The 27,574-nt window shown below is 41.3% G+C and overlaps 2 protein-coding genes across 8 annotated transcripts in view; one reads left to right on the top strand and one right to left on the bottom strand.

Moving 5' to 3' along the window:
- The window catches only part of LOC112240701 (complement factor H-like), a 69,537-nt gene extending 42,893 nt beyond the window's left edge, over positions 1-26,644 (top strand). For 3 of the 5 annotated variants that reach the window (XM_042322454.1, XM_042322453.1, XM_042322452.1), the window contains 16 exons: positions 14,455-14,631; positions 14,738-14,917; positions 17,590-17,787; positions 17,918-18,094; positions 18,201-18,380; positions 21,056-21,253; positions 21,384-21,560; positions 21,667-21,846; positions 22,463-22,654; positions 22,777-22,953; positions 23,181-23,366; positions 23,856-24,029; positions 24,412-24,585; positions 24,711-24,917; positions 25,191-25,230; positions 25,922-26,644. In XM_042322454.1, coding sequence (XP_042178388.1) covers positions 14,455-14,631; positions 14,738-14,917; positions 17,590-17,787; positions 17,918-18,094; positions 18,201-18,380; positions 21,056-21,253; positions 21,384-21,560; positions 21,667-21,846; positions 22,463-22,654; positions 22,777-22,953; positions 23,181-23,366; positions 23,856-24,029; positions 24,412-24,585; positions 24,711-24,917; positions 25,191-25,210 — 2,597 coding nt within the window. In that variant the 3' untranslated portion in view covers positions 25,211-25,230; positions 25,922-26,644. Of the gene's footprint in view, positions 1-14,126; positions 14,325-14,454; positions 14,632-14,737; positions 14,918-17,589; positions 17,788-17,917; positions 18,095-18,200; positions 18,381-21,055; positions 21,254-21,383; positions 21,561-21,666; positions 21,847-22,462; positions 22,655-22,776; positions 22,954-23,180; positions 23,367-23,855; positions 24,030-24,411; positions 24,586-24,710; positions 24,918-25,190; positions 25,231-25,921 lie in introns of all 5 variants that reach the window. The other 2 variants (XM_042322455.1, XM_042322456.1) reach the window with 2 other exon arrangements.
- LOC112214839 (complement factor H) overlaps positions 1-27,340 on the bottom strand; it is a 108,089-nt gene extending 80,749 nt beyond the window's left edge. Inside the window, exon 1 of one of the 3 annotated variants that reach the window (XM_042322467.1) lies at positions 27,145-27,340. In XM_042322467.1, coding sequence (XP_042178401.1) covers positions 27,145-27,259 — 115 coding nt within the window. In that variant the 5' untranslated portion in view covers positions 27,260-27,340. The remainder of the gene's footprint in view (positions 1-27,144) is intronic. The other 2 variants (XM_042322466.1, XM_042322469.1) reach the window with 2 other exon arrangements.
- Positions 27,341-27,574: the final 234 nt, after the last annotated feature.

Here is a 27,574-nt window from a genome sequence, read left to right as displayed (position 1 = left end):
ATGGAAGTTCATGTGAAAAGGGAGAGGCAATTGAATGCAAGCTTCACAAACAAATGTACATAATTTATCTATATACTATTGTATATGTAATATTGTTTACATGTAATGCTTGACAGGCTAAATGTTCCACAAAACACCAGAAAATAACCAACAAGATAAGATCCAGCACAGCTGATTATAATATTAAATCTTCACATATACAAATGTTCAAAGGGCATATTTTTTTGTTGAACTACCTATTGAACACTAAACTTCTCTCTGAATTTGCCTTTCAGTGCCAGTAGGAGCTGATTTTCTAAGTTAATCGAGTCTATCCTGGCTCGCTTTGCAGTGAAGAGTAGTAAAAAGACGCTCACAGGCGGCAGATGCAGGCAGGCATGTGTTGAGTTTGAGGGACAACTTCTTTATGTACGGAAACAAATGAAGTAAATCAAATTTGTCCGATGGACTAGCAAGATACCCATCCAACTCCCCTGTACCTTCTGACCGTTTGGTTGTCAATGATGAGAAGAAATCCTCTTCATCAGATGAATGCTGCCTTAGACGCTCAGTCTCGTCCTGTGTGATTGTGTCAAGATGATTCTTCAGGTACGCCAAACCTGTACATTAGAAACACAACATTCACATATTCAGTGTTTCAGCAAACTCTGTTGTATGTGGATGGCAACACAATCATATTATTGGCATTGCAATAGCTCTAACACAGACTTCCACACTTGTTATTCTCAGATACTGAGATGTATTTGAAAAAATCAATTCAGACGTAACAAATTCTCTAATGTTGAGGTGAGTCCATGTCTGGCTGTACCCAAACATAGTTATATGCTAAGGTTATTGTCCAGCACCTGTAATGAAACTTAAATAAAGAAAAACAGAACAAAAAACAATTAAAGAACAAAAGATATCATATGGACAATGAGGTTCAAACCTTTTGGAGTAAATAAATCCTACAGGCGGTGATGACATTGGCTTCGTCAGTCCAAGACGTACAGCAGCAATAAGCTGTGGCTCCTCCATCATTTCTCCAAAGCGCTTTTGGAGACCGTTCTGAATGGCTCTGATAAGTGGTAGGCACATTTGGCAAGATGCTTCCAGCCTTTAAAGTTTTGTATTTAGTAAGAAGATCACTGGCAGCGGCCACCCCATATGCCTGTTGGTCTCAGACTGTAGAATTTTCAAAGCTGAGACCAAAGGCTTCATCACTTTGCTGTACTCATTCAAGATAGACATTTTTGCCAGGCTCAGCCTGAAAAATAAGGTAAGGTTAATGTAATACCTCTTAGAATTCTAACATTTAATGGACAATAAATATTACTGTAATAGGAAAACATTACATTCAAAGAATTGCTACTCACATTTTCACTTTTAATTCACACATTTCTTATGGCATCCTCCCCCTTCTCTTGTATGGTACGTGTGATCCTCTCCACAGCCAGGTAAGATGAGTTCCAACGTGTTTGATTTGGACGGATCAACTGCAGTTTGCACTCAGTCTCTACAACTGCAGCAGCTAAATTTGACCGCTCTGTTTCATTCCACATGGCTTGGCATTTGGCAAAAGACCACCTGGACAACTTTTTGTAGCTACCACTATTTGTTTCTGCCAATGCAGAATCGGTTGTTGCAATGAGCTTCAGCAGGTGACATGCACACCGTTGATGCCGAGGGAGTTGATATTCTAGGCCACTGTCATTTTTGGTATTCAACCTGCTCTGCTGGCTCTTCAGCATCTGAGTCCCGGTCTGCTGACTCGACTGCTTGGACCTGCTCACCAAAAACATTGAATGCCTTGATGAAGCTTGATCCACTGTCTGTTGTGGTTCCTTGGTTTGTTTGTTTATGGTTGCAGAGGTAAGTATATTGTTTTTTGTCATCTTTAAATGGATGTTTCCTCTGTGGACAAAATGACTGCATCAATATGGGCAAAATGTATATAGCCTGACCAGTTTGGTTTAATACAAATGAACTTAAACCAGCACATAAAGTGTTATCTAAGAATTTGGGCAATGACAACATTTTTGTTTTGGCTCTGTAGTCCAGCACATTGGCTTTTAAAAGATTCAATGACATGGGGTTCAAGTGCAGACTGTCAACTATTAGTTTTTTAAATTCATATCAAATGAACCATTTATAAATTACAGCATGCTTTGAATAATGTCACGGTCCAAAGGATGTTGGGGAATATTGTTCTTTTCCCCAGTTATAAGAACTTTAGTATTACCAAACATGATTTGGGGCTATTATTTGAAACTCGGGATCCAACAAGATATGGCTTGGTGACATAATAAGCAAGTGTTAGAAATTAGATATGTAGACGGGCGAGTCGGTCAAGGATCGATTCAGACAAGGTGGTAAATTGTATGACAAGCGACAGTTTATTCAGAGTGAAGATATCTAGAACAGCGTAATTACGGCTCCTCCGCTGGTTCGTACGGAACTGCAGGCAAAGAGACCGTTACAATCAATACACCACTTATATATAGAACAGAAAGTAGGTTGATTCTGGAAGATCGGATCTTTGGATTGGTTCAGCTGGGGTGTAGTCTGTAGTCTTCCGCCATTGGCTCAGTTGTCTGTCCGTCATCGTAGAATCCTCTTCGGGCACACAATGTTCAGCTACAAAGGAGATTATGTGTGTGTGCGCTGGTTTTGGCAATTAGTGTAATGCGGGAGCTATCCTGTAGGGGACCCCATAAGCTTTACTTTGAGTTGTAGCCCTGTATTAACAATAGTTTGGTCACCTGTATAAGAAATAGCATTTCTCTACAAAACCCTCTCTTCACGTCTCACCAGAGACGTGACACAACTTAACTAGATTCAGACACAAAGAGAAACTTCTCCCAAGGGGACTATGAAATAAGGCACGGTATTAAACAGAAATAGATATATATGTATTACCATCATGTTCTCCATTACATCCCACTATGTACTAAGTTGGCTACCAGCCACCTAGGAACTTACAACCCTCATTTAACAGAGCGGAGAACAACAGCTCAAAATAAAAGTAAAATGCTTGTCTACATAAGCCAACTTTTTCCCGCAGGAAAAAGTTGTGATTCCCTCTCTTCACATCTCCAAAGAGATGTGAATTAAACTAGGCAAGTCAGGCGGAATGATCCACTTGCATAACACATACATACATCCCCATAAGGCAACAGCAGATATATGTAAACCTAATAGGCACTCTCCTCCTCATCCTCGAATTCAAGTAGGTCTTTATCCAGCAGAGGAAACATCTGGGAAGGGGAGGAAGGGTCAATGGCTCTAGAGATAACCCTAGTGGTAAGGGAATGGATGCATGGAATGTAACAGCATCCACAGAGAACTAAAATGGCAGCGAACACCGAAATGGATACCAAAATGGAGGACACCAGGGTTTTATATTTACCAAACGCACTCATCCAGGAGTCCCACATCGAGGTATCAATCCCTGAATGAGATTTCATTTTACCATTAAGCGTCCGCAGACCTTCCAGAGCTATGGTCAAGCTACCATCCGAGGCTGTGTTATTAGGGATGAAAGTACAACACTGGTCACCAAACATAGAGCAAACTCCGCCCTTCTCAGAGAGTAACATATCAATGGCAATACGATTCTGGAATGTCATAAGAGAAGTTGCAGCCAGGCTCTCATGCTCCATATCGTTATCTCGCACCTGGCTCCTGTTATCTAACAAAAGACCGCTTGTTCTCGCAACCCCACGCTCTGAATGTGCCCTCCCTTCCTTTTTTTTTTTTTTTTTCAGCATGAGAAAGTCCCCTGGCCCTGACACTCTTAACAATGTTTCAAGTCAGCTATGTTGCATACCACTTACATACATCAACACAAGCCAACAGCAGATAATATTCAATCATATATATGGTAATGGCTATAATGTAAAACACAGGATCCAATAATCCCTCTTTTTCACACCCCCAAGGGTGTGAACAAAAATTCAGCAATGAATCATATAACAGTCACAAAGTTTAAAATACCTTCATGTCAAAAGAGAACAACAGCTCATTCAAAAACAGAACAAAAGAAAATGGTGTGAAATTTAAGTCCCCCTTTTGACACCCACAAGGGTGTCACTTAGCAAAAACAGGATAACACTTTGTTTATTGACATGTAAGATACAGGATAAAACTTTGGTCATGGAAAACAGAGTAAAGCAGAGCAAAGCATTATTATAAACCATCTGGTCCTCATCTACTCCTATCCTGCACCAGTTGGGCTTCATGCCACCCAGGGACTCGAAACCTTCACAACAGGGAGAACAAACATACTGGAAAGAAAACCTATCATAAAAATGTATAACAAGGAACTGTGGTGGTGTAAGATTTATTCTACTACCTCACCCACAGCATACCATGGGTCATCCTCAGTCAGTCTCATCCTCCCCTGAAAGCATGCTTCAGTATCAGCATCTCCAACTGGAGCATCAAGCAAAGGCATCATCATGCCTGAAGCCTTCACCGCATCTGTAACAGACTTCTTGAAACATGGTATGATGGAAGCATCACAACACATCAATAACAAAAATACAAGAATTAGGGTCAGAAATCCAGTAACCACCATACTAGTGTACTTACCAAAACAGGCTCCCACCCAAGAGAACAGGCCAGACTCCTCCACCCCCGCCATGGTCCTCATCTCAGCAGATAATGCATCAAGTGCATCAAGCCCACTAAGGGCCTTAGATATACTACCATCTGGACTGGTGTTACGTGCAACATTGTTCACCGAACATCTTGCAGACGCCCCCCTGACTGGCAAGAAGCATATCCAAAGCAAGTCTATTCTGTCTGGCAACCCTAGATGTGGCCTCAAACTGTTCAGACATACCAGTGAGTGCATCACGGGGGGTAATTAACAAAACGCTGTTGATCATAGTAGATGTAATGAATCCATGCAGTCTGCCTTGCATCCACTATGGCTGGACCTATAATCCATCATTCCTACCCAAGACCTGAAACTCATGAGGAACCCCCACTGGCACTCCCAACAGGTTAGTGTGTATGTCAACTACATCCTCTGTCCATGGAGCACTACGTCTATGTCTCCCATGGAATGGAATGTTTTCAGGTCCCCTGGATACAGAACCCAACAGCTGTTCAGCAGTAACATCAACAATGGTCAGTGGAATTATCAAACTGGTCAGAGCACACGTACCTTGCCAGTCTCCTCTAAGAATGGGTCTCAGCACTCTTTTGGGTCCACAGATCCACCACACATCAGCCAGACCACTAGTTTGGTTTAGGCCTGTAACTGGCCAAGTGGAATTAATGGCTATGTTACTACTGCAATCAGCTTCAGGCAATCTCTCATAATCAATGCCATTACCTGTACCCGTGATGCAACTGTAATTGCCCCCATATGCCTCAACACCCCAAGGGGCCCGATGAGGAGGTACTGTAGGAGACATAAGGCTCAAAGAGGAACAGAGAGTTGAATTGGGCTAAACCTGGTAAAAACCTCTCAGAATACACAACCACCCCTCTCCTTCTCCTATAGCAAATGGGTGTGTAGCCAGAACAGGTCTAGCATGACCAATGTTTCATGTAACTCATGCAGTCCTTTCTTTTCAGGGTCTTAGCTGTATACCTCATATAAGACAGCCACAAATTGTCCCTACCATCAAAACCAGTCTCAGTGTCTAATTGATCAATAGCTGAATAGTCTCTAACATTAATTACCTGAATGGGATTTTTAACACAGTGGTGGCAGGTTCGGTCCAGGGGTGGTAGAGGAGTGTGTCTGGCCCTGGTTCGTCTGGGACCTCTGGTTTTGGCAGCACCTTAATAGAAAACCCACCCATCGTGTCTGTCCCGGTCCTTTGTAGTCCGAGGGTGTAAGTGTCTGCATCAGAGAGCTTAATAGTTTTGATGGTTAGTAGGATTTCATCACCTTTACAAAGTTCAACAGTGCTCCCAGGTTTTCCCCTATGCTATAAGGATACCCTCTTCTCCAATCCCAGAACTGTCCCAAGTCGGTTATCATGTAATCCCCATACGGACACCCTCCCAATTTAATATAATTTCATTTATAATTTTCGTCCACTTGTTCTGTAGACATACATTCAGCACTCCACGGGTCAGAACCTGGAATCCGCTGGTACATCACCATCTATTTCCATCGATTTCTCCAGAGTCCTGGAAATAAGGCCTCATACACAGGGAATTAGACAACAGCCCCATAAAACTAAAACAGTCACACAGGTGAATGTAGCCCATAATACAGTGATCATAATATTTTCCCCATTTTCTGAACATACTATCAAACCCAATTAATCAGAGAAGTATCCACCCCAGAGTTTTCTGTCAACCCGTGAGCCAGGGTGGTCAAACCAGCTGAGGCTTCGGGCACTGATTCGTCCAGAGCTGTGTTATTTGGGATGTCACCCACGATAAGACAGCTCAGACAAACAGCTTCCATGTGAAGCCCCACCCTTTCCCCGAGAACACATCACTTAGCAAGAGCCAGACACATCTTCACTTCTATGAACAAAAACAGGGGTGACAGGACAGGGAGGGTTACTTCATTCGAGAGATGGCCCCGGAATTCTGTTAATTCCAGTTCTCCTCTCGAACACTGTTTATTGTTCGATAGTGTCAGTGTGTCTTACCCTCCCGCCGTGCGATATGAATCCGGGTAGCTCTTTCAGCTAGCTGTCACAGGAGACCTTGGTATGGTCCCCCCAACAAGCCTCTGGGACTGGATTGAGTGACTTCACCTGTAGTTCACCTATAATGCATAAAATGCTGGACATACAGGCTTGGTTAACAAACAGTTTCTCATATGTTTTATCTGATTATATCTTTACCTTCTATGCCCATTTGTTTAGCTACATTTTTTTTTAAATGATTAGTTTCTTATCCAATAGGCCCCATCCTATCCTAGACCACAATTTACCTATCCCCCTTTTGATACCTGGCTCTGCCCAGGTAACAACCTTACCTACTCTAAATAATGACTTAGGTAAGATTAGTATATTATCCTTCTGTTCTGACATTATCATGTAGGAGCACCCCTTTAATTTTCCACATGTCCAATTCTCCCTTTTGTCTCCACTCAGTGACTGTTATCTACACATTCTGTTATCTTTGCTCGTCCTGGCTCCCTTCTAAAACTTCTCCTCTCTGCTCTCCAACCTTCAAGGTCTCTGCAGTGCAGGGGAGGGCTCTTCTGTCTGCCTTTTCCCATGTTTTCCACATTTTAACTAAATGTCTCACTGTCTGGCTTTATCTAAACTCATGGATTTTTTATTTTTTAGAAAAACATGTCTATTGTGGCAATTTCTAAAGTCTTTATATAGGTTAAGTAAACCCCACTGTAATTAAGTTACCTTAAAAAAAAAAAAAATTCAAAAAACTTTTTAATCTTTTCATTTATTTTTTAGACAGTATTACCCATGACCACAAATTCATTATTCAAATGGCACCCCCTTGTGGCTGATCAGACCACCCGAGAGAGCCATGAAAGCAGGTCACAGGTTACACCATCCCCCTACATTCGTGTTCCATACCATATTAGACATATTAAAGAACCCTTTATCCTTAAAATAAAATAAAAATCACTTGTGTAATTAAAACTCATAAAATAAAAAACTCATAAAGGTTCCATATGTGAGCGTGCCTCTTTAAAATATCATGTCTCTGGGAACATGGAAATCCCCTTAACCCAAACATGTACTACATAAACAAAACCTAATAATTATGATAATCCCCTCAAACTCAAATAATTTGTCTCGATGTTTCATGTCTTATTTGTGTTTCTCCAAATTGTCTCCCCAAATCTACAAAAAGAATTTCACGTTAATAGAGTTGAACACTTTTTTTCCAACAGTCATGCACACCCACTCAATATTCTATGATATAACTCTCATCAGCAAGCCTGCGACTTTTTCAACATTCTCACCGGTACCAGCTCCAACTGAAATACCTAATGTACCACACTCGCTTGGTCCCGACCTCATTCATACCGATATTAGTCCCCGACTGAATATCAAGCATATTTCATGCACACGATTTGAGTCTCACAAATCTTCATTTACGCCAGAGCACATCTAAAACATTGTTTGAACATTCACTCAATATAGTCAACACATCTAAAACATTGTCTAAACATTCGTTCAATTTATCATTCAGTAGACATATGCATTTACAAACACACGAATAAACCGGGGCCAGATATGCCCAGTCTAGTCCAGGGATAACCCCTGTCTCTAGGAGGCCTATTAGCCGATGCTGATGGGAGTCTGGTCCACATCGTCACCTGCTAATCGGGTTGTATTGGAGCCGAATTCAAGTCGCTCAAGTCGACCCTGACCTCTGTCAGTGTTCTATTGGGTATCGAAGCTGGTGCACAATGAGTCAAGTGGTGCCAAGGCGCCCCTGATTTACCTTTGACCTGGACCGAGTGTGAAGTAACCTCCTTCACTTCGTACGGTCCAGTCCACCTGGGATCCTGCCACTTTCTCTTGTGGACCTTGATCCTTACCCAGTCTCCGACCTTTACCCTTGGTTGCTCTGGATCTCCCGTCAGCTCCCCCCCATGGACTTTGTGTATCTGTTTGGAAAGAGCTGCGGACAGTTCCGTCAATTTTCTTACATAGTCAGTCATACCTATCTGGTGTACATCAAGAGGGGGCATATGACCTCCCTCTCTTGGTGGACCTGGCAGTACTCTTCCTGTCATTATTTCGTGGGGTGAGAGATGAGTCCCTGCCCCAGGTGATGACCTCATGGCCATCAACGCCAGTGGCAGGGCCTCCACCCATGTCAATTTTGTACCTGCACACACCTTGGCTATCTTAGCCTTCAGAGACTAATATCGCTCCTTGGTTCCCCTCTATGTTCTCTGTACACACTGGATGTGCAGGAGGTGGGGGTTCCCCTCCCCTCTGACTTCAAGCTGCTCCAGTTGCCCCCTGCTCCATCTATGAATGGATTCCTCGTGTGGCCACTGGGGCGGAGCTGTTCTCGCATAGATCGAGGGGCATGCATGTCAGATGGCCCTGGTGTGCACCCCTGGTGTGGAGTAACCCTGTGGGCCAGGCTTTAATTCTTCACACTCCAGGTGGCCCCCTTTGATCAACGTATCCCCTTGGAGTACTCTTCTTTTACAAGGAACACAGGGGCCTGTGTTGACGCGGGCCCGGCCCTTTTCCCGTTTCCGGTTTTTTATTCAGTTGTGCTCTTAGCGCCTCTTCGATGGCCCAAGTTCCTATCTTCAGTTCCACTTCTGCCCTTTCTCTCTGTTTAGTCCCTTTTTCTTATATATGTGATTTTTTGTTCTTTTCTACTTCCTCGTCTCTGGCCTCCTGCAACGTCCCTCTCAACTCACATTCCCTCGTTTTCAGCTGGGCCCCTGTTGGCGGCCCCCCTCCTAGATAACCTGTTTGTGTCCATCTTAACTTCAATCCCTCCCAAACTTTCTTTATAGGCTTCAATCGTTCCTTTCCCCCTGATCTATATTCTATTTTTTGTTCTAGGAACTCATTAAACCTCAGCTTTGGAGTATTGGGGGTCGCCATTGTGAATTTGCTTTAAACGTAATTTAATTTAATTCAATCGGAATTTAATCGTAGTTTTAATCGAAATTCTCTCCTTCTATCTCACCACCAACAATCTTAATGGAAACAATTACATCCACATTGCATTTTAACAAACAGTTACAAATAGACAAAACAAGACAAAACAAGACGTTACACATGTCCGACCCCTATCGGTGAATCTCTATCAGACTGGCCGTACCGGGACACGGGATAAAATTACAATTTATCCCCTTCGGCGCCAGATTTAATGAATAGTAATTAGCTATCCCCTTACTGATCTCTATTCCCGACCCCTATCGGAACTATCACACATGTCCGACCCCTATCGGTGAATCTCTATCAGACTGGCCGTACCGGGACACGGGATAAAATTACAATTTATCCCCTTCGGCGCCAGATTTAATGAATAGTAATTAGCTATCCCCTACTGATCTCTATTCCCGACCCCTATCGGAACTATCACACATGTCCGACCCCTATCGGTGAATCTCTATCAGACTGGCCGTACCGGGACACGGGATAAAATTACAATTTATCCCCTTCGGCGCCAGATTTAATGAATAGTAATTAGCTATCCCCTACTGATCTCTATTCCCGACCCCTATCGGAACTATCCAGGACAAAACAGTGATCACTCATCATTGAAAGCTAGCAGACTGTGCTGACCGGGTCACGGGTCCCAAAATTACAATTTGTCCCCTCGGCGCCAGATTTAATGAATAGTAATTAGCTATCCCCTTACTGATATCTCATCAATGATTTAAATCACACCGGCCGTCGCCGGTTCGTTACTACATATGTTCACATACACTGTTCTTTCGACTCGTCAGCAAATTATAAATTTACACAAGAATTCATACTTACTCGGAAAAAAAACTGATCAAAATTTGGACAGACTATACGACAATATGCAAAGTTTGATTTAACAGGCTTTGCCTACCTTTTTTATGGTGCACCTTGAGATCAGTTTTCCGAGTTGAGCAGAATTGTTGTCCTCCCCGAAAGTCTTCACCCGTCCTCCGTGAACCGTCCTTTCACCAACTCGCCCTCTCACACCCAAATCAACTCACTTCGACTGGATCGTTAGTAAACCATCCTCTGCCTACCAAGTTCTGTTAGAAATTAGATATGTAGACGGGCGAGTCGGTCAAGGATCGATTCAGACAAGGTGGTAAATTGTATGACAAGCGACAGTTTATTCAGAGTGAAGATATCTAGAACAGCGTAATTACGGCTCCTCCGCTGGTTCGTATGGAACTGCAGGCAAAAAAAACGTTACAATCAATACATCACTTATATATAGAACAGAAAGTAGGTTGATTCTGGAAGATCGGATCTTTGGATTGGTTCAGCTGGGGTGTAGTCTGTAGTCTTCCGCCATTGGCTCAGTTGTCTGTCCGTCATCGTAGAATCCTCTTCGGGCACACCATGTTCAGCTATAAAGGAGATTATGTGTGTGTGCGCTGGTTTTGGCAATTAGTGTAATGCGGGAGCGATCCTGTAGGGGACCCCATAAGCTTTACTTTGAGTTGTAGCCCTGTATTAACAATAGTTTGGTCTCCTGTATAAGAAATAGCATTTCTCTACAACAGCAAACGCCATTTATGGCGATACAATATATTTATAACTTTACTTTTCGTACCATTACATGTTCCCTCAAGTTTGACGCAGAGTTTTTGTAGTCAGCCACCTTCCACCAACTTTGGTAAGCAGAGCTTACATTCCATAGTTACACTGTCTCCTCTTCTCTGCTTGAAGCTGAAGTGTTCTTTGAGATGCGGCCAAGGATTTCCTTCCTCGTGGTCTTCAGAAGACCCGGTCACTGGCTCTGTCTCTGTGTGTCTGTACTGTCTCCTGAACCTGGTCATTCTCGTTAGGCTCCATTTATTTTTCAAGTTGAATAGGAAACCTTTTTTTATCATGGCATGAAGCTATCTTTTTTTACTGTTATAAAATCCTGCTACCGATCATCATTTGGTTTGCATACACAGCTGTGATTGGGCCTTTTTTGCGCAATGCGTGAAATTGAATTGTATTGGTCCATCTGGTCATGTTACTTGTCACTGACAAGTAAACAGTTTTAGCTGCTACAAAAGCCGCAAACTTCATGTGCTTGCCATGATGATGTGTATCCTTTTTCTGGATTGTACTCTGTAACGGATGGTTTTGAAAATGTACTGAAGTACTTTACTTATTTCAAAATGTACATAAGTAAAAGTAAAAGTAGAGCCTTTGGAAAATACTCAAAAAAGTACTAGTACACAGAAAAGCTACTCAATTATAGGAACAATGAGTAGTTGTAATTCGTTACTTCCACCCCTGCTGTACAGTTATGATTCATGCGAACACTTAACATCTCTATCATTGTAGTGATAACATGTGGTGAGCCACTTGTCCCTCTTGTGAGTTCTCCCTACCGCTGGCAGCGGGGTCAATTGGGAGGAACTCAGCGTTACAGCTGTAGAACCGGATTTAAAACCATTAATGTGTCACATTGTGTTCTATAATGTTTCATGTCATTGTTTCCCCCAGAAATAAAGGGAGCATGTATCAACCCAACTGTGATGAATGGATTCCTAGTTCAGTCAAATGAGAGGAATGTTGATCCCAGGAATAGCAAGATATACTATTCCTGCAGTGTAGGGTTCAGAATCTCTACCGGGGGCTGGTGGGGTGACGCCACATGTACTGAGGGAAAATTGTCTGGAATATCAGAGTGTATTGGTAAGAAAACGGTGAGCTTTACACCACTCCAGCTGACGCTTGGCATTGTACATGGTGATCTTAGGCTTGTGTGCGGCTGCTCGGCCAAGAAAACACATTTCACGATGCTCCCGACGAACAGTTATTGTGCTGACGTTGCTTCCAGAGGCAGTTTGGAACTCGGTACTGAGTGTTGCAACCTATCGCTTCAGCACCTAGCAGTCCCGCTCTGTGAACTTGTGTGGCCTACCACTTCGTGGCTTACCCGTTGTTGCTCCTAGACATTTCCACTTCTCAATAAGAGCACTTACAATTTGCCGGGGCAGCTCTAGCAGGGCAGAAATTTGACGAACTGACTAGTTGGAAAGGTGGCGTCCGATGATAGTGCCACGTTAAAAGTCACTGAGCTCTTGAGTAAGGCCATTCTACTGCCAATGCTTTTCTATGGAGATTGCATGGCTATGTGGTCGATTTTATACAGCTATCAGCAACAGGTGTTGCTGAAATAGCCGAATCCTCTAATTTGAAGCGGTGTCCACATACTTTTTTATATGTAATCTATTACAAACTGGGTCAGGGAGAGCTTGAAAATGTCAGTGAAGACACTTGCCAGCTGGTCAGCTCTTGCTCTGAGTACGCATCCTGGTAATCCGTCTGAATGTTAAACTGTTTAAAGGTCTTTCTCACATCGGCAACAGAGAGAGCGCGATCACACAGTCGTCCAGAACAGCTGGTGCTCTCATGCATTGTTAAGTATTGCTTGCCTCAAATTGAACACAGAAGGCATTTAACTCGTCTGGTAGGCTTACGTCACTGGGCAGCTCACGACTGGGTTTCTCTTTCTAATCTGTGATAGTTTGCAAGCCCTGCTATATCCGACGAGCGTCAGAGCCGGTATAGTAGGATTCAATCTTAGTCCTGTATTGACGCTTTACCTGTTTGATTGTTGGGCCACGGTGGAGGCCTTTGGCAAAGGCTCGCATAGTCTGGTAAACAGAGCACATTGTCAATTGCTTGTTGGTTCAGGGATATTAAAAAGGATCACACTGTCTGAAGGGATGATGGGTACTGAGAGGTGTAGGGCATCCCAGCCCCCGAAGTCTCTTATCAACACTATGCAAAAGGCTTTATTGTCTTCTCAGGAATTCAGCATTCTCTGTGTTGATATCTCATGCCCCTATCTGGCTCACCTCTGAGAAGCAGAGGTTCTGTTGACATTACATCATCTAGGTCTGATATTTCAGGGTTAATTTCACATTAATACTATTGGTCAACAACTCAAATAATTCAGATGTTATGAAGGGTGCTAGATTCATTGTCCCTTTTTTTTTGCTCCTGACCTGTGCTGGTGAGATACACCCTCGCTCTTTCTTTCTCATGATCTAGTGGTCATGGCACAAGCCATGGTCTCTCTGATCATGCCGAGAATAATACCTTGTAATGTCAATATTGCCTTCTAACTTAAGATTTATGCCTTGTATGTGAATTCATTCATTTCGCAACGTAATTAAATACTTGCCTTTTGAATTAGATAATTCTCAGACATTTCTTCTTTATTAAAAACAAAACAATATGTTTTAAGTGAGAATAGGCATTGGTCTGAAGTCGAAAAATAAAAGGAAATTCACATGAGCACAACAATGCTTATTCCACCCATGCTCTACCAAGTTTTTCCAGCACACAACCTTGACCTATTACAGTAGCTTTGTTGGTAATGTACTTCAAACTATGTATAGGTAGGTTGCTTAGGATTCAAACCTTCTCAAACAGCCTAATTCATACTCAACTATATATTGACATTTGAAGTTAGCAGGGTAACTCATCTCTTTATCTTGAAGCACACTACTAACATAATGTGTTTCTATCATTTTTGTCTCCAAAATGCAGAAGTGAAATGTAATTTATCATTGCCACCAACAAGAGGAACCAGTTACAGACCTGCTGACAGAAATCTGTTCTTGCCTGATGAACGTGTAACGGTGACCTGTGACTCAGGATTCTGGAACTCTTTCTCACATCAGACTGAAAATACAATAACATGCAAAGAGGACGGAAAGTGGTTATCTTCTACAACAGATTGTGAACGTATGTTCATACTGGAGAGTATATTGTATTATGATATATTGAGAGTGTATTGGGGTTTATACAGGTGAATCACTGTGTATTACTGTACAGGTTTGATTCATGCTAACACTAAACATCTCTATCATTGTAGGGATAACATGTGGTGATCCACGTGACCCTCTTGTGAGTTCTCCCTACTACTGGCAGCGGGGTCAATTGAGAGGAACTCAGCGTTACAACTGTAGAACCGGATTTAAAACCACAAATGCCCGGGGTGTTGCCACATGCACAAGTGATGGCTCCTGGACTCCAGAACCACTCTGTGAAGGTGCAGTTTTTTGAAGGAAGCCATCTTTGAATATCACTGCGGTTTAATTACCTTGTGCTCCGATGTTAGTTTGGACTGCATCAGAATTACATTGTTTGTCTTTCAGAGATTACATGTGACAAGCCAGATATCCTAAATGCTGTGATTAAAGACCCGAAAACAAGATACAAAATCAATGATCTGCTCACTTATGAGTGTAAGATGTATTATGAACTATTGGACAGTACTACCAGACCTACTGCTACCTGTACTACAAATGGCTGGACCAAGACACTTGGCTGTAAAGGTAGGATGACATTTACATTTGCATCATCAAAAAAATGAGGATGTGAGTCAAGACACTGATCCAGAAGGTTTAAAGTTTACTGGAAAGATCAAGCATCCGATTTTAGCCTGTTGTTTTATTCCCTATTTGAGGATTTGGTGTGGAATTGGTAATGACATGAACATTCACTCACTTTGCTTCTCCAGATATTGCTCTGGTCAGTGCTTTTATCAAACTGACAGCTTGGCCAAAATGTAATGATATGGAAATGCTTTGTAGAACAGGTCCTCTAAGTGCGCTGTTAACTGAACGACGTGTCACAATGCGTTCTGTAATGTTTCCTGCCATTGTTTCTCCCAGAAATAAAGGGAGCATGCATCCATATTGAGGGTATAAGGAGGTATAGACAGTGTAATCACTGTGTATTACTGTACTGGTATGATTCATGCTAATACTAAACATCTCTATCATTGTAGGGATAACATGTGGTGATCCACGTAACCCTCTTGTGAGTTCTCCCTACCGCTGGCAGCGGGGTCAATTGGGAGGAACTCAGCGTTACAACTGTAGAACCGGATTTAAAAACATTGATGTGTCACATTTTGTTCTATAATGTTTCATGTCATTGTTTCCCCCAGAAATAAAGGGAGCATGTATCAACCCAACTGTGATGAATGGATTCCTAGTTCAGTCAAATGAGAGGAATGTTGATCCCAGGAATAGCAAGATATACTATTCCTGCAGTGTAGGGTTCAGAATCTCTACCGGGGGCTGGTGGGGTGACGCCACATGTACTGAGGGAAAATTGTCTGGAATATCAGAGTGTATTGGTAAGAAAACGGTGAGCTTTACACCACTCCAGCTGACGCTTGGCATTGTACATGGTGATCTTAGGCTTGTGTGCGGCTGCTCGGCCAAGAAAACACATTTCACGATGCTCCCGACGAACAGTTATTGTGCTGACGTTGCTTCCAGAGGCAGTTTGGAACTCGGTACTGAGTGTTGCAACCTATCGCTTCAGCACCTAGCAGTCCCGCTCTGTGAACTTGTGTGGCCTACCACTTCGTGGCTTACCCGTTGTTGCTCCTAGACATTTCCACTTCTCAATAAGAGCACTTACAATTTGCCGGGGCAGCTCTAGCAGGGCAGAAATTTGACGAACTGACTAGTTGGAAAGGTGGCGTCCGATGATAGTGCCACGTTAAAAGTCACTGAGCTCTTGAGTAAGGCCATTCTACTGCCAATGCTTTTCTATGGAGATTGCATGGCTATGTGGTCGATTTTATACAGCTATCAGCAACAGGTGTTGCTGAAATAGCCGAATCCTCTAATTTGAAGCGGTGTCCACATACTTTTTTATATGTAATCTATTACAAACTGGGTCAGGGAGAGCTTGAAAATGTCAGTGAAGACACTTGCCAGCTGGTCAGCTCTTGCTCTGAGTACGCATCCTGGTAATCCGTCTGAATATTAAACTGTTTAAAGGTCTTTCTCACATCGGCAACAGAGAGAGCGCGATCACACAGTCGTCCAGAACAGCTGGTGCTCTCATGCATTGTTAAGTATTGCTTGCCTCAAATTGAACACAGAAGGCATTTAACTCGTCTGGTAGGCTTACGTCACTGGGCAGCTCACGACTGGGTTTCTCTTTCTAATCTGTGATAGTTTGCAAGCCCTGCTATATCCGACGAGCGTCAGAGCCGGTATAGTAGGATTCAATCTTAGTCCTGTATTGACGCTTTACCTGTTTGATTGTTGGGCCACGGTGGAGGCCTTTGGCAAAGGCTCGCATAGTCTGGTAAACAGAGCACATTGTCAATTGCTTGTTGGTTCAGGGATATTAAAAGGATCACACTGTCTGAAGGGATGATGGGTACTGAGAGGTGTAGGGCATCCCAGCCCCGAAGTCTCTTATCAACACTATGCAAAAGGCTTTATTGTCTTCTCAGGAATTCAGCATTCTCTGTGTTGATATCTCATGCCCCTATCTGGCTCACCTCTGAGAAGCAGAGGTTCTGTTGACATTACATCATCTAGGTCTGATATTTCAGGGTTAATTTCACATTAATACTATTGGTCAACAACTCAAATAATTCAGATGTTATGAAGGGTGCTAGATTCATTGTCCCTTTTTTTTTGCTCCTGACCTGTGCTGGTGAGATACACCCTCGCTCTTTCTTTCTCATGATCTAGTGGTCATGGCACAAGCCATGGTCTCTCTGATCATGCCGAGAATAATACCTTGTAATGTCAATATTGCCTTCTAACTTAAGATTTATGCCTTGTATGTGAATTCATTCATTTCGCAACGTAATTAAATACTTGCCTTTTGAATTAGATAATTCTCAGACATTTCTTCTTTATTAAAAACAAAACAATATGTTTTAAGTGAGAATAGGCATTGGTCTGAAGTCGAAAAATAAAAGGAAATTCACATGAGCACAACAATGCTTATTCCACCCATGCTCTACCAAGTTTTCCAGCACACAACCTTGACCTATTACAGTAGCTTTGTTGGTAATGTACTTCAAACTATGTATAGGTAGGTTGCTTAGGATTCAAACCTTCTCAAACAGCCTAATTCATACTCAACTATATATTGACATTTGAAGTTAGCAGGGTAACTCATCTCTTTATCTTGAAGCACACTACTAACATAATGTGTTTCTATCATTTTTGTCTCCAAAATGCAGAAGTGAAATGTAATTTATCATTGCCACCAACAAGAGGAACCAGTTACAGACCTGCTGACAGAAATCTGTTCTTGCCTGATGAACGTGTAACGGTGACCTGTGACTCAGGATTCTGGAACTCTTTCTCACATCAGACTGAAAATACAATAACATGCAAAGAGGACGGAAAGTGGTCATCTTCTACAACAGATTGTGAACGTATGTTCATACTGGAGAGTATATTGTATTATGATATATTGAGAGTGTATTGGGGTTTATACAGGTGAATCACTGTGTATTACTGTACAGGTTTGATTCATGCTAACACTAAACATCTCTATCATTGTAGGGATAACATGTGGTGATCCACGTGACCCTCTTGTGAGTTCTCCCTACTACTGGCAGCGGGGTCAATTGAGAGGAACTCAGCGTTACAACTGTAGAACCGGATTTAAAACCACAAATGCCCGGGGTGTTGCCACATGCACAAGTGATGGCTCCTGGACTCCAGAACCACTCTGTGAAGGTGCAGTTTTTTGAAGGAAGCCATCTTTGAATATCACTGCGGTTTAATTACCTTGTGCTCCGATGTTAGTTTGGACTGCATCAGAATTACATTGTTTGTCTTTCAGAGATTACATGTGACAAGTCAGATATCCTAAATGCTGTGATTAAAGACCCGAAAACAAGATACAAAATCAATGATCTGCTCACTTATGAGTGTAAGATGTATTATGAACTATTGGACAGTACTACCAGACCTACTGCTACCTGTACTACAAATGGCTGGACCAAGACACTTGGCTGTAAAGGTAGGATGACATTTACATTTGCATCATCAAAAAATGAGGATGTGAGTCAAGACACTGATCCAGAAGGTTTAAAGTTTACTGGAAAGATCAAGCATCCGATTTTAGCCTGTTGTTTTATTCCCTATTTGAGGATTTGGTGTGGAATTGGTAATGACATGAACATTCACTCACTTTGCTTCTCCAGATATTGCTCTGGTCAGTGCTTTTATCAAACTGACAGCTTGGCCAAAATGTAATGATATGGAAATGCTTTGTAGAACAGGTCCTCTAAGTGCGCTGTTAACTGAACGACGTGTCACAATGCGTTCTGTAATGTTTCCTGCCATTGTTTCTCCCAGAAATAAAGGGAGCATGCATCCATATTGAGGGTATAAGGAGGTATAGACAGTGTAATCACTGTGTATTACTGTACTGGTATGATTCATGCTAATACTAAACATCTCTATCATTGTAGGGATAACATGTGGTGATCCACGTAACCCTCTTGTGAGTTCTCCCTACCGCTGGCAGCGGGGTCAATTGGGAGGAACTCAGCGTTACAACTGTAGAACCGGATTTAAAAACATTGATGTGTCACATTTTGTTCTATAATGTTTCATGTCATTGTTTCCCCCAGAAATAAAGGGAGCATGTATCAACCCAACTGTGATGAATGGATTCCTAGTTCAGTCAAATGAGAGGAATGTTGATCCCAGGAATAGCAAGATATACTATTCCTGCAGTGTAGGGTTCAGAATCTCTACCGGGGCTGGTGGGGTGACGCCACATGTACTGAGGGAAAATTGTCTGGAATATCAGAGTGTATTGGTAAGAAAACGGTGAGCTTTACACCACTCCAGCTGACGCTTGGCATTGTACATGGTGATCTTAGGCTTGTGTGCGGCTGCTCGGCCAAGAAAACACATTTCACGATGCTCCCGACGAACAGTTATTGTGCTGACGTTGCTTCCAGAGGCAGTTTGGAACTCGGTACTGAGTGTTGCAACCTATCGCTTCAGCACCTAGCAGTCCCGCTCTGTGAACTTGTGTGGCCTACCACTTCGTGGCTTACCCGTTGTTGCTCCTAGACATTTCCACTTCTCAATAAGAGCACTTACAATTTGCCGGGGCAGCTCTAGCAGGGCAGAAATTTGACGAACTGACTAGTTGGAAAGGTGGCGTCCGATGATAGTGCCACGTTAAAAGTCACTGAGCTCTTGAGTAAGGCCATTCTACTGCCAATGCTTTTCTATGGAGATTGCATGGCTATGTGGTCGATTTTATACAGCTATCAGCAACAGGTGTTGCTGAAATAGCCGAATCCTCTAATTTGAAGCGGTGTCCACATACTTTTTTATATGTAATCTATTACAAACTGGGTCAGGGAGAGCTTGAAAATGTCAGTGAAGACACTTGCCAGCTGGTCAGCTCTTGCTCTGAGTACGCATCCTGGTAATCCGTCTGAATATTAAACTGTTTAAAGGTCTTTCTCACATCGGCAACAGAGAGAGCGCGATCACACAGTCGTCCAGAACAGCTGGTGCTCTCATGCATTGTTAAGTATTGCTTGCCTCAAATTGAACACAGAAGGCATTTAACTCGTCTGGTAGGCTTACGTCACTGGGCAGCTCACGACTGGGTTTCTCTTTCTAATCTGTGATAGTTTGCAAGCCCTGCTATATCCGACGAGCGTCAGAGCCGGTATAGTAGGATTCAATCTTAGTCCTGTATTGACGCTTTACCTGTTTGATTGTTGGGCCACGGTGGAGGCCTTTGGCAAAGGCTCGCATAGTCTGGTAAACAGAGCACATTGTCAATTGCTTGTTGGTTCAGGGATATTAAAAAGGATCACACTGTCTGAAGGGATGATGGGTACTGAGAGGTGTAGGGCATCCCAGCCCCCCGAAGTCTCTTATCAACACTATGCAAAAGGCTTTATTGTCTTCTCAGGAATTCAGCATTCTCTGTGTTGATATCTCATGCCCCTATCTGGCTCACCTCTGAGAAGCAGAGGTTCTGTTGACATTACATCATCTAGGTCTGATATTTCAGGGTTAATTTCACATTAATACTATTGGTCAACAACTCAAATAATTCAGATGTTATGAAGGGTGCTAGATTCATTGTCCCTTTTTTTTTGCTCCTGACCTGTGCTGGTGAGATACACCCTCGCTCTTTCTTTCTCATGATCTAGTGGTCATGGCACAAGCCATGGTCTCTCTGATCATGCCGAGAATAATACCTTGTAATGTCAATATTGCCTTCTAACTTAAGATTTATGCCTTGTATGTGAATTCATTCATTTCGCAACGTAATTAAATACTTGCCTTTTGAATTAGATAATTCTCAGACATTTCTTCTTTATTAAAAACAAAACAATATGTTTTAAGTGAGAATAGGCATTGGTCTGAAGTCGAAAAATAAAAGGAAATTCACATGAGCACAACAATGCTTATTCCACCCATGCTCTACCAAGTTTTTCCAGCACACAACCTTGACCTATTACAGTAGCTTTGTTGGTAATGTACTTCAAACTATGTATAGGTAGGTTGCTTAGGATTCAAACCTTCTCAAACAGCCTAATTCATACTCAACTATATATTGACATTTGAAGTTAGCAGGGTAACTCATCTCTTTATCTTGAAGCACACTACTAACATAATGTGTTTCTATCATTTTTTGTCTCCAAAATGCAGAAGTGAAATGTAATTTATCATTGCCACCAACAAGAGGAACCAGTTACAGACCTGCTGACAGAAATCTGTTCTTGCCTGATGAACGTGTAACGGTGACCTGTGACTCAGGATTCTGGAACTCTTTCTCACATCAGACTGAAAATACAATAACATGCAAAGAGGACGGAAAGTGGTCATCTTCTACAACAGATTGTGAACGTATGTTCATACTGGAGAGTATATTGTATTATGATATATTGAGAGTGTATTGGGGTTTATACAGGTGAATCACTGTGTATTACTGTACAGGTTTGATTCATGCTGACACTAAACATCTCTATCATTGTAGGGATAACATGTGGTGATCCACGTGACCCTCTTGTGAGTTCTCCCTACTACTGGCAGCGGGGTCAATTGAGAGGAACTCAGCGTTACAACTGTAGAAGCGGATTTAAAACCACAAATGCCCGGGGTGTTGCCACATGCACAAGTGATGGCTCCTGGACTCCAGAACCACTCTGTGAAGGTGCAGTTTTTTGAAGGAAGCCATCTTTGAATATCACTGCGGTTTAATTACCTTGTGCTCCGATGTTAGTTTGGACTGCATCAGAATTACATTGTTTGTCTTTCAGAGATTACATGTGACAAGCCAGATATCCTAAATGCTGTGATTAAAGACCCGAAAACAAGATACAAAATCAATGATCTGCTCACTTATGAGTGTAAGATGTATTATGAACTATTGGACAGTACTACCAGACCTACTGCTACCTGTACTACAAATGGCTGGACCAAGACACTTGGCTGTAAAGGTAGGATGACATTTACATTTGCATCATCAAAAAATGAGGATGTGAGTCAAGACACTGATCCAGAAGGTTTAAAGTTTACTGGAAAGATCAAGCATCCGATTTTAGCCTGTTGTTTTATTCCCTATTTGAGGATTTGGTGTGGAATTGGTAATGACATGAACATTCACTCACTTTGCTTCTCCAGATATTGCTCTGGTCAGTGCTTTTATCAAACTGACAGCTTGGCCAAAATGTAATGATATGGAAATGCTTTGTAGAACAGGTCCTCTAAGTGCGCTGTTAACTGAACGACGTGTCACAATGCGTTCTGTAATGTTTCCTGCCATTGTTTCTCCCAGAAATAAAGGGAGCATGCATCCATGTTGAGGGTATAAGGAGGTATAGACAGTGTAATCACTGTGTATTACTGTACTGGTATGATTCATGCTAATACTAAACATCTCTATCATTGTAGGGATAACATGTGGTGATCCACGTAACCCTCTTGTGAGTTCTCCCTACCGCTGGCAGCGGAGTCAATTGGGAGGAACTCAGCGTTACAACTGTAGAACCGGATTTAAAAACATTGATGTGTCACATTTTGTTCTATAATGTTTCATGTCATTGTTTCCCCCAGAAATAGAGGGAGCATGTATCAACCCAACTGTGATGAATGGATTCCTAGTTCAGTCAAATGTGAGGAATGTTGATCCCAGGAAAAGCAAGATATACTCTTCCTGCAATGTAGGGTTCAAACCCTCTACCGGGGGTTGGTGGGGTGAAGCCACATGTACTGAGGGAACATGGTCTGGAATATTAGAGTGTATTGGTAAGAAAACAGATCCTCTAGAAATGACCTCTTTACAAAGTAGATCAAGAACAGTAGAATGCATTTCCCTCTGACTTGGCTATATTGGTCTGAAACTCAATCTCAATGCTCTTTCTCTCTAGATCAATCACAATGTGTCAGAATCCCTGTCATTCCCAACACAAGAAAGGTACCTCACAGTGAAGTCTATAACAATGAACAAACTGTTACAATTGATTGCAAAGTTGGATACACATCTGAAAATAAGACTATAAAATGTAAGGATGGAGAATGGCAAACACCGTTACCAGCTTGTACACGTGAGTAGTTGTTAATAGTTTTGTTCATATAAAACAATCACTTGATTTTAATTGTATACAGTGGCCAGTCATCCTTCAATGTATGTTTACTATATGTTGGAATAGTTTGGGGAAAAGGACCCCGAAGCCCATGTGATATTATGTAATTACATAGATAGTAGTTCTGTGTCTGTACTGTGTGTGTTTTCTACCCACTAATCTTTCATCAATATTTTCTTCTCTTGAAGTGCAAGGCGTTCCATGTGATCCTCCACCTAAAGTTGAAAATGCAATTGTTAAAATCCTGTATAAAAATAAATATATAGAGGGATTTGAAGTGAATTATGAATGTCGCAAGTCCTTTGAAATAGAGGGACATAAAAAACTTACTTGTGAAAATGGGAGATGGACAACTTCACCACCAACATGCAAACGTAAGTATTAATAACTGTTTGAAACTGATGCAGTAATTCAGTTTAGAGTTACTCTACTATGAACAGCACCTATTCAAACAGGGAAAAAATTATATCTAAATGTTCATTGAGATGATAAATTCTGTATCACATAACACCATTATTCTCTCATACAATCCGGGATACTTGTTTAGGCATTGCTTGATTTTACAGAAATATACATCTCTGATTTATATTTTGTCAATATGTCCCTAATGTGTCCACTTTGAGATAGTTGCTGTTGTTTTTTGCTATAATTCATTATAGTCTAGTATTCCTTGATATGATCATGGATGAGTTTCAGTGCATATTTACAGTATATATCACAAATTGCCCCAGTTACATTCTCTGAATATACTGTACATTGGCCCTTGACTATGGTTCTAACCACACAGTCATTCTCTGCCACTTTTGTGCCTCTGGTATTTGATTGTAATTTGAGAATTCAAACATGCTGTGCTTCACCTACAGAGTACTGTGGTAAGCCTGAGGGCACAGGGGGGAGAATTGAGATTCCTGACCAAGTGCTGGAGAGATACGAAAATGGGAACCAAATAGACTATACATGCATTAGCCCATACAAAGGCCCTGGAGGAAAAGCAACTTGCAAGAATGGAGAATGGCACATGCCAGTTGAGTGTAATGGTAAGTCTTAAGTCTATGGTACTGTATTATCATGGTACTGTACTGTATTATCATGGTACTGTACTGTATTATCATGGTACTGTATTATCATGATACAGTATTATAATGGTATTCTATTATCATGGTACAGTATTATCATGGAATTGTATTATCATAAGTGTATCATGGTACTGTACTATAATAATATCTCTTCTATTATCATGGTACTGTAATATCATCGTATTCTATAATCATGGTCTTGTATTATCATGGTATTGTATTATCTTGGTACTGGATTATGTTATTGAATCATGGTACTGTATTTTCACGGTACTGTATTATTACAGTACTGTATTTTCATGGTATTGTATTATGATTTCTATCTATTCCCTGTTTAATCTAGCAACCTGTCCTGATCCTCCTCCCATTACTAATGGAGATTTCACCAAGGAAAAGAGAGATGTTGAAGGTGTAATTACAGAGGTGTCCTACCAATGCAGCAGACAGTATACACTGAGTTTCACAGGCAGCATCAGATGTCTGAATGGAAAATGGCCGAGTCCTCCAAAGTGTTTATGTAAGTACATTATTTTCAACTGGTCTGAACATGGTGTTATATCTACATGTCAAGTGTATATACATGTATGAATATGTACTGCACACTAAGTTAATGAAAAAATTACTGGGTTTCATTTCCATCAGGGCCTTGTGAGATTTCCACTTTTGATGCAGAGTACAATCTACAGAATTTACCCAAGAATGATTATACTGCGCACGGTGAAAAAAAGACTCTTCAATGCAAAGAGGGATATTACCATAAATTTAAACGTTATTCACTATGGAATATAGAAGAAATTGAGGTGAAGTGTGATGATGGAGAGTTACAGTATGGAGAACACATACCTATATGTAAGTTCATGTCATGTAAAGGAACACCCATCAGTGTAATCATTCTCTCAACATTAAGAGTTTAACATCATCTAATATATGGAATGCATAAGTCCAGGATGCCCTGTGAGCTATCTACTGTAGATTAATACAATAGAAATGGATAGTATTTTCTCATTTTGATCTAAACCTTTTTTTATGAAAATCAATCCACCTGTTTGATCATATTCATTGAGGCCACTATGTGTAACCTTCTGACTGTATAACCAAAATCATTTGTTCTTTGCTTTATAGGTAGCCATCGTTATTCATAGGTAGATGATGAACATAAGGGGTAAGTTAAATTAACCAGGAGAATGGCATGTCTTATAATCACACAAACCTGTAGTAGGAGTGAAGGCAGAGCAAATGTCTGAAGTCAAGTATTATAAACAGTACTATGAACAGTATTATACACAGCATTATAAACAGTATTATGAACAGCATGTTTTGGCTTATCAGTGAAGCATAACAGAAACATGTTGGAGTATAACATCACATCAAGCAGGAATCATATATCTAATCATTGACACACAGATAAAAGGTCACATGGTTAAACACTGTCTAATATCCACTATAGTAGGAGTGGTCAGCAGAATTACTCCACAGACTCTGATCTATAATAGTAGTGATCAGCAGTATTACTCCACAGACTCTGATCTATAATAGTAGTGATCAGCCGTATTACTCCACAGACTCTGATCTATAATAGTAATGATCAGCCAGATTGCTCCACAGACTCTGATCTTTAATAGTAATGATCAGCAGTATTACTCCTCAGATTCCTCTATAGTAGTCATGATCAGCAGTATTACTCCTCAGATTCTCCTCTATAGTAGTCGTGATCAGCAGTATTACTCCTCAGATTCTCCTCTATAGTAGTCGTGATCAGCAGTATTACTCCTCAGATTCTCCTCTATAGTAGTCGTGATCAGCAGCATTACTCAACCGACTGATTATCTTGTCATGTGATTTCATTCCTACAGAGTCATGATGTTCCCTCCATCAATTTCAAGAATCCGTACAAAGCCACCTTTTTATGCAAGGAGAAGACCCATTTGCTTTTGTGGTGTCTGTCGCTTGTTTAATTTAGATTTAGAAGAAATGTGAGCCATCCAGTAATGGAATACATGTGTCTTTTCAACATTTGACATTGTATCATCATTGAAACAAAATAACAGTATCTTTCAAATCATATCAGTCTCAGCTTCACTATAATAACAGTACAGCTATCTAAAGCTAGACTAAAATGGTACATTTGTTGTATTAGTACAAAGTGATGTGATTGTGTGAATATCCTTCTATCAAGTTTATAAATTGCCTGGCTGGGCTGATGAGACAGTGGATTGCGCAGTCAGTTGGAACAGAGTAAATAGGCATTTTAACATCATAGATTTAGCCGGTGGTAGCTTGTGGAATAGGCACCGGCTGGAATGCGGTCTTAACCAATCAGCATTCAGGATTAGACCGACACGCTCTATAATGTGTGAATATTCTCCTGTATCTCCCAGCTGTGTGATTCATTACCTCAAGGTGTAATATAAGTGAACAACTGTTATGATTGTGATTGACCTTATCAAGACAATAAAGCTGTGGAAAAGAGACGACATGTTGTCTCCATGAGTCTTTACAAGGCTACAGTACAACAGAATAAGATTTACAGATGTTAACCTAACAAATGCACATTAAAGCTGACAAACTATTTCTCAGGTCAGTATCACTTGTCATTGGCCACACCAGATACTGAATGTTACTTTTGATTTTGACCCCCCTTTGTTCACAGACACATTATTCCATTTTTGTCGGTCACATGTCTGTAGAATTTGTTCAGTTTATATCTCAGTTGTTGAATCTTGTTATGTTCATACAAATATTTACACGTTAAGTTTGCTGAAAATAAACGCAGTGGACAGTGAGAGGACGTTTATTTTTTTGCTGAGTTTATATTCCTGAAGTCCTGTCAAAAACATAAAAAGTTAATATGGAATTGAAGGCAGAAATTGTCGTCATTTTCCCTGCGTATCAGAAGAGTAATGTGCTGTTTCCCTATGATGGTGTACAATAGTATCTAAATGTAGCAAAGTAAACACATCAGTTACGTTTGCTCACTTTGTACAGTCTAGTCAGTGTCTTACAGAGCAATTGGTGGATACTAATACAATGTGGGCACTACAAGCATGTGAGAAAGTGCAGGAAAACACATCCTTACCAGTCTGAGCTGATGAAGCATCCACATTCACCCATACCACCAGACACAGCAGAGTCAGAGATGATTTCATGTTGATCAAATGGTAGATGCAGTAAAAATGGAAGGAGTAGAACATAAATATAGAGTGTCTACCCCAAAGTTAATGTTTGTCTACAGAGTTCCAGCCCCCAGGGAGCACTGAAGAGAACCACTGTCCAGGGGGACTGACCCAAATACTAGAATTCAATCAAACCTACATTGCGGGGAGGGGAAACACTGAGGAAAATGCTCAATGTAGGAACTGCATTGGTTCAGTCTATTCATTAATTTGAGCAAATCAAAACCAATTTAAAAGTGCAAATCATTTGGTCAGCTATATAGAGACATATCTAATCTGAAGAGCATAGATTTAGAGATTGAAAGACATTTAGACAGGTAGCAAATACTTTGA

This window comes from Oncorhynchus tshawytscha, linkage group LG05 (assembly GCF_018296145.1).
Source record: "Oncorhynchus tshawytscha isolate Ot180627B linkage group LG05, Otsh_v2.0, whole genome shotgun sequence".
Classification (NCBI taxonomy): domain Eukaryota; kingdom Metazoa; phylum Chordata; class Actinopteri; order Salmoniformes; family Salmonidae; genus Oncorhynchus; species Oncorhynchus tshawytscha.
Note: the sequence above shows the minus strand (reverse complement) of the source record. Positions and strands in the feature narration are given on the sequence as shown.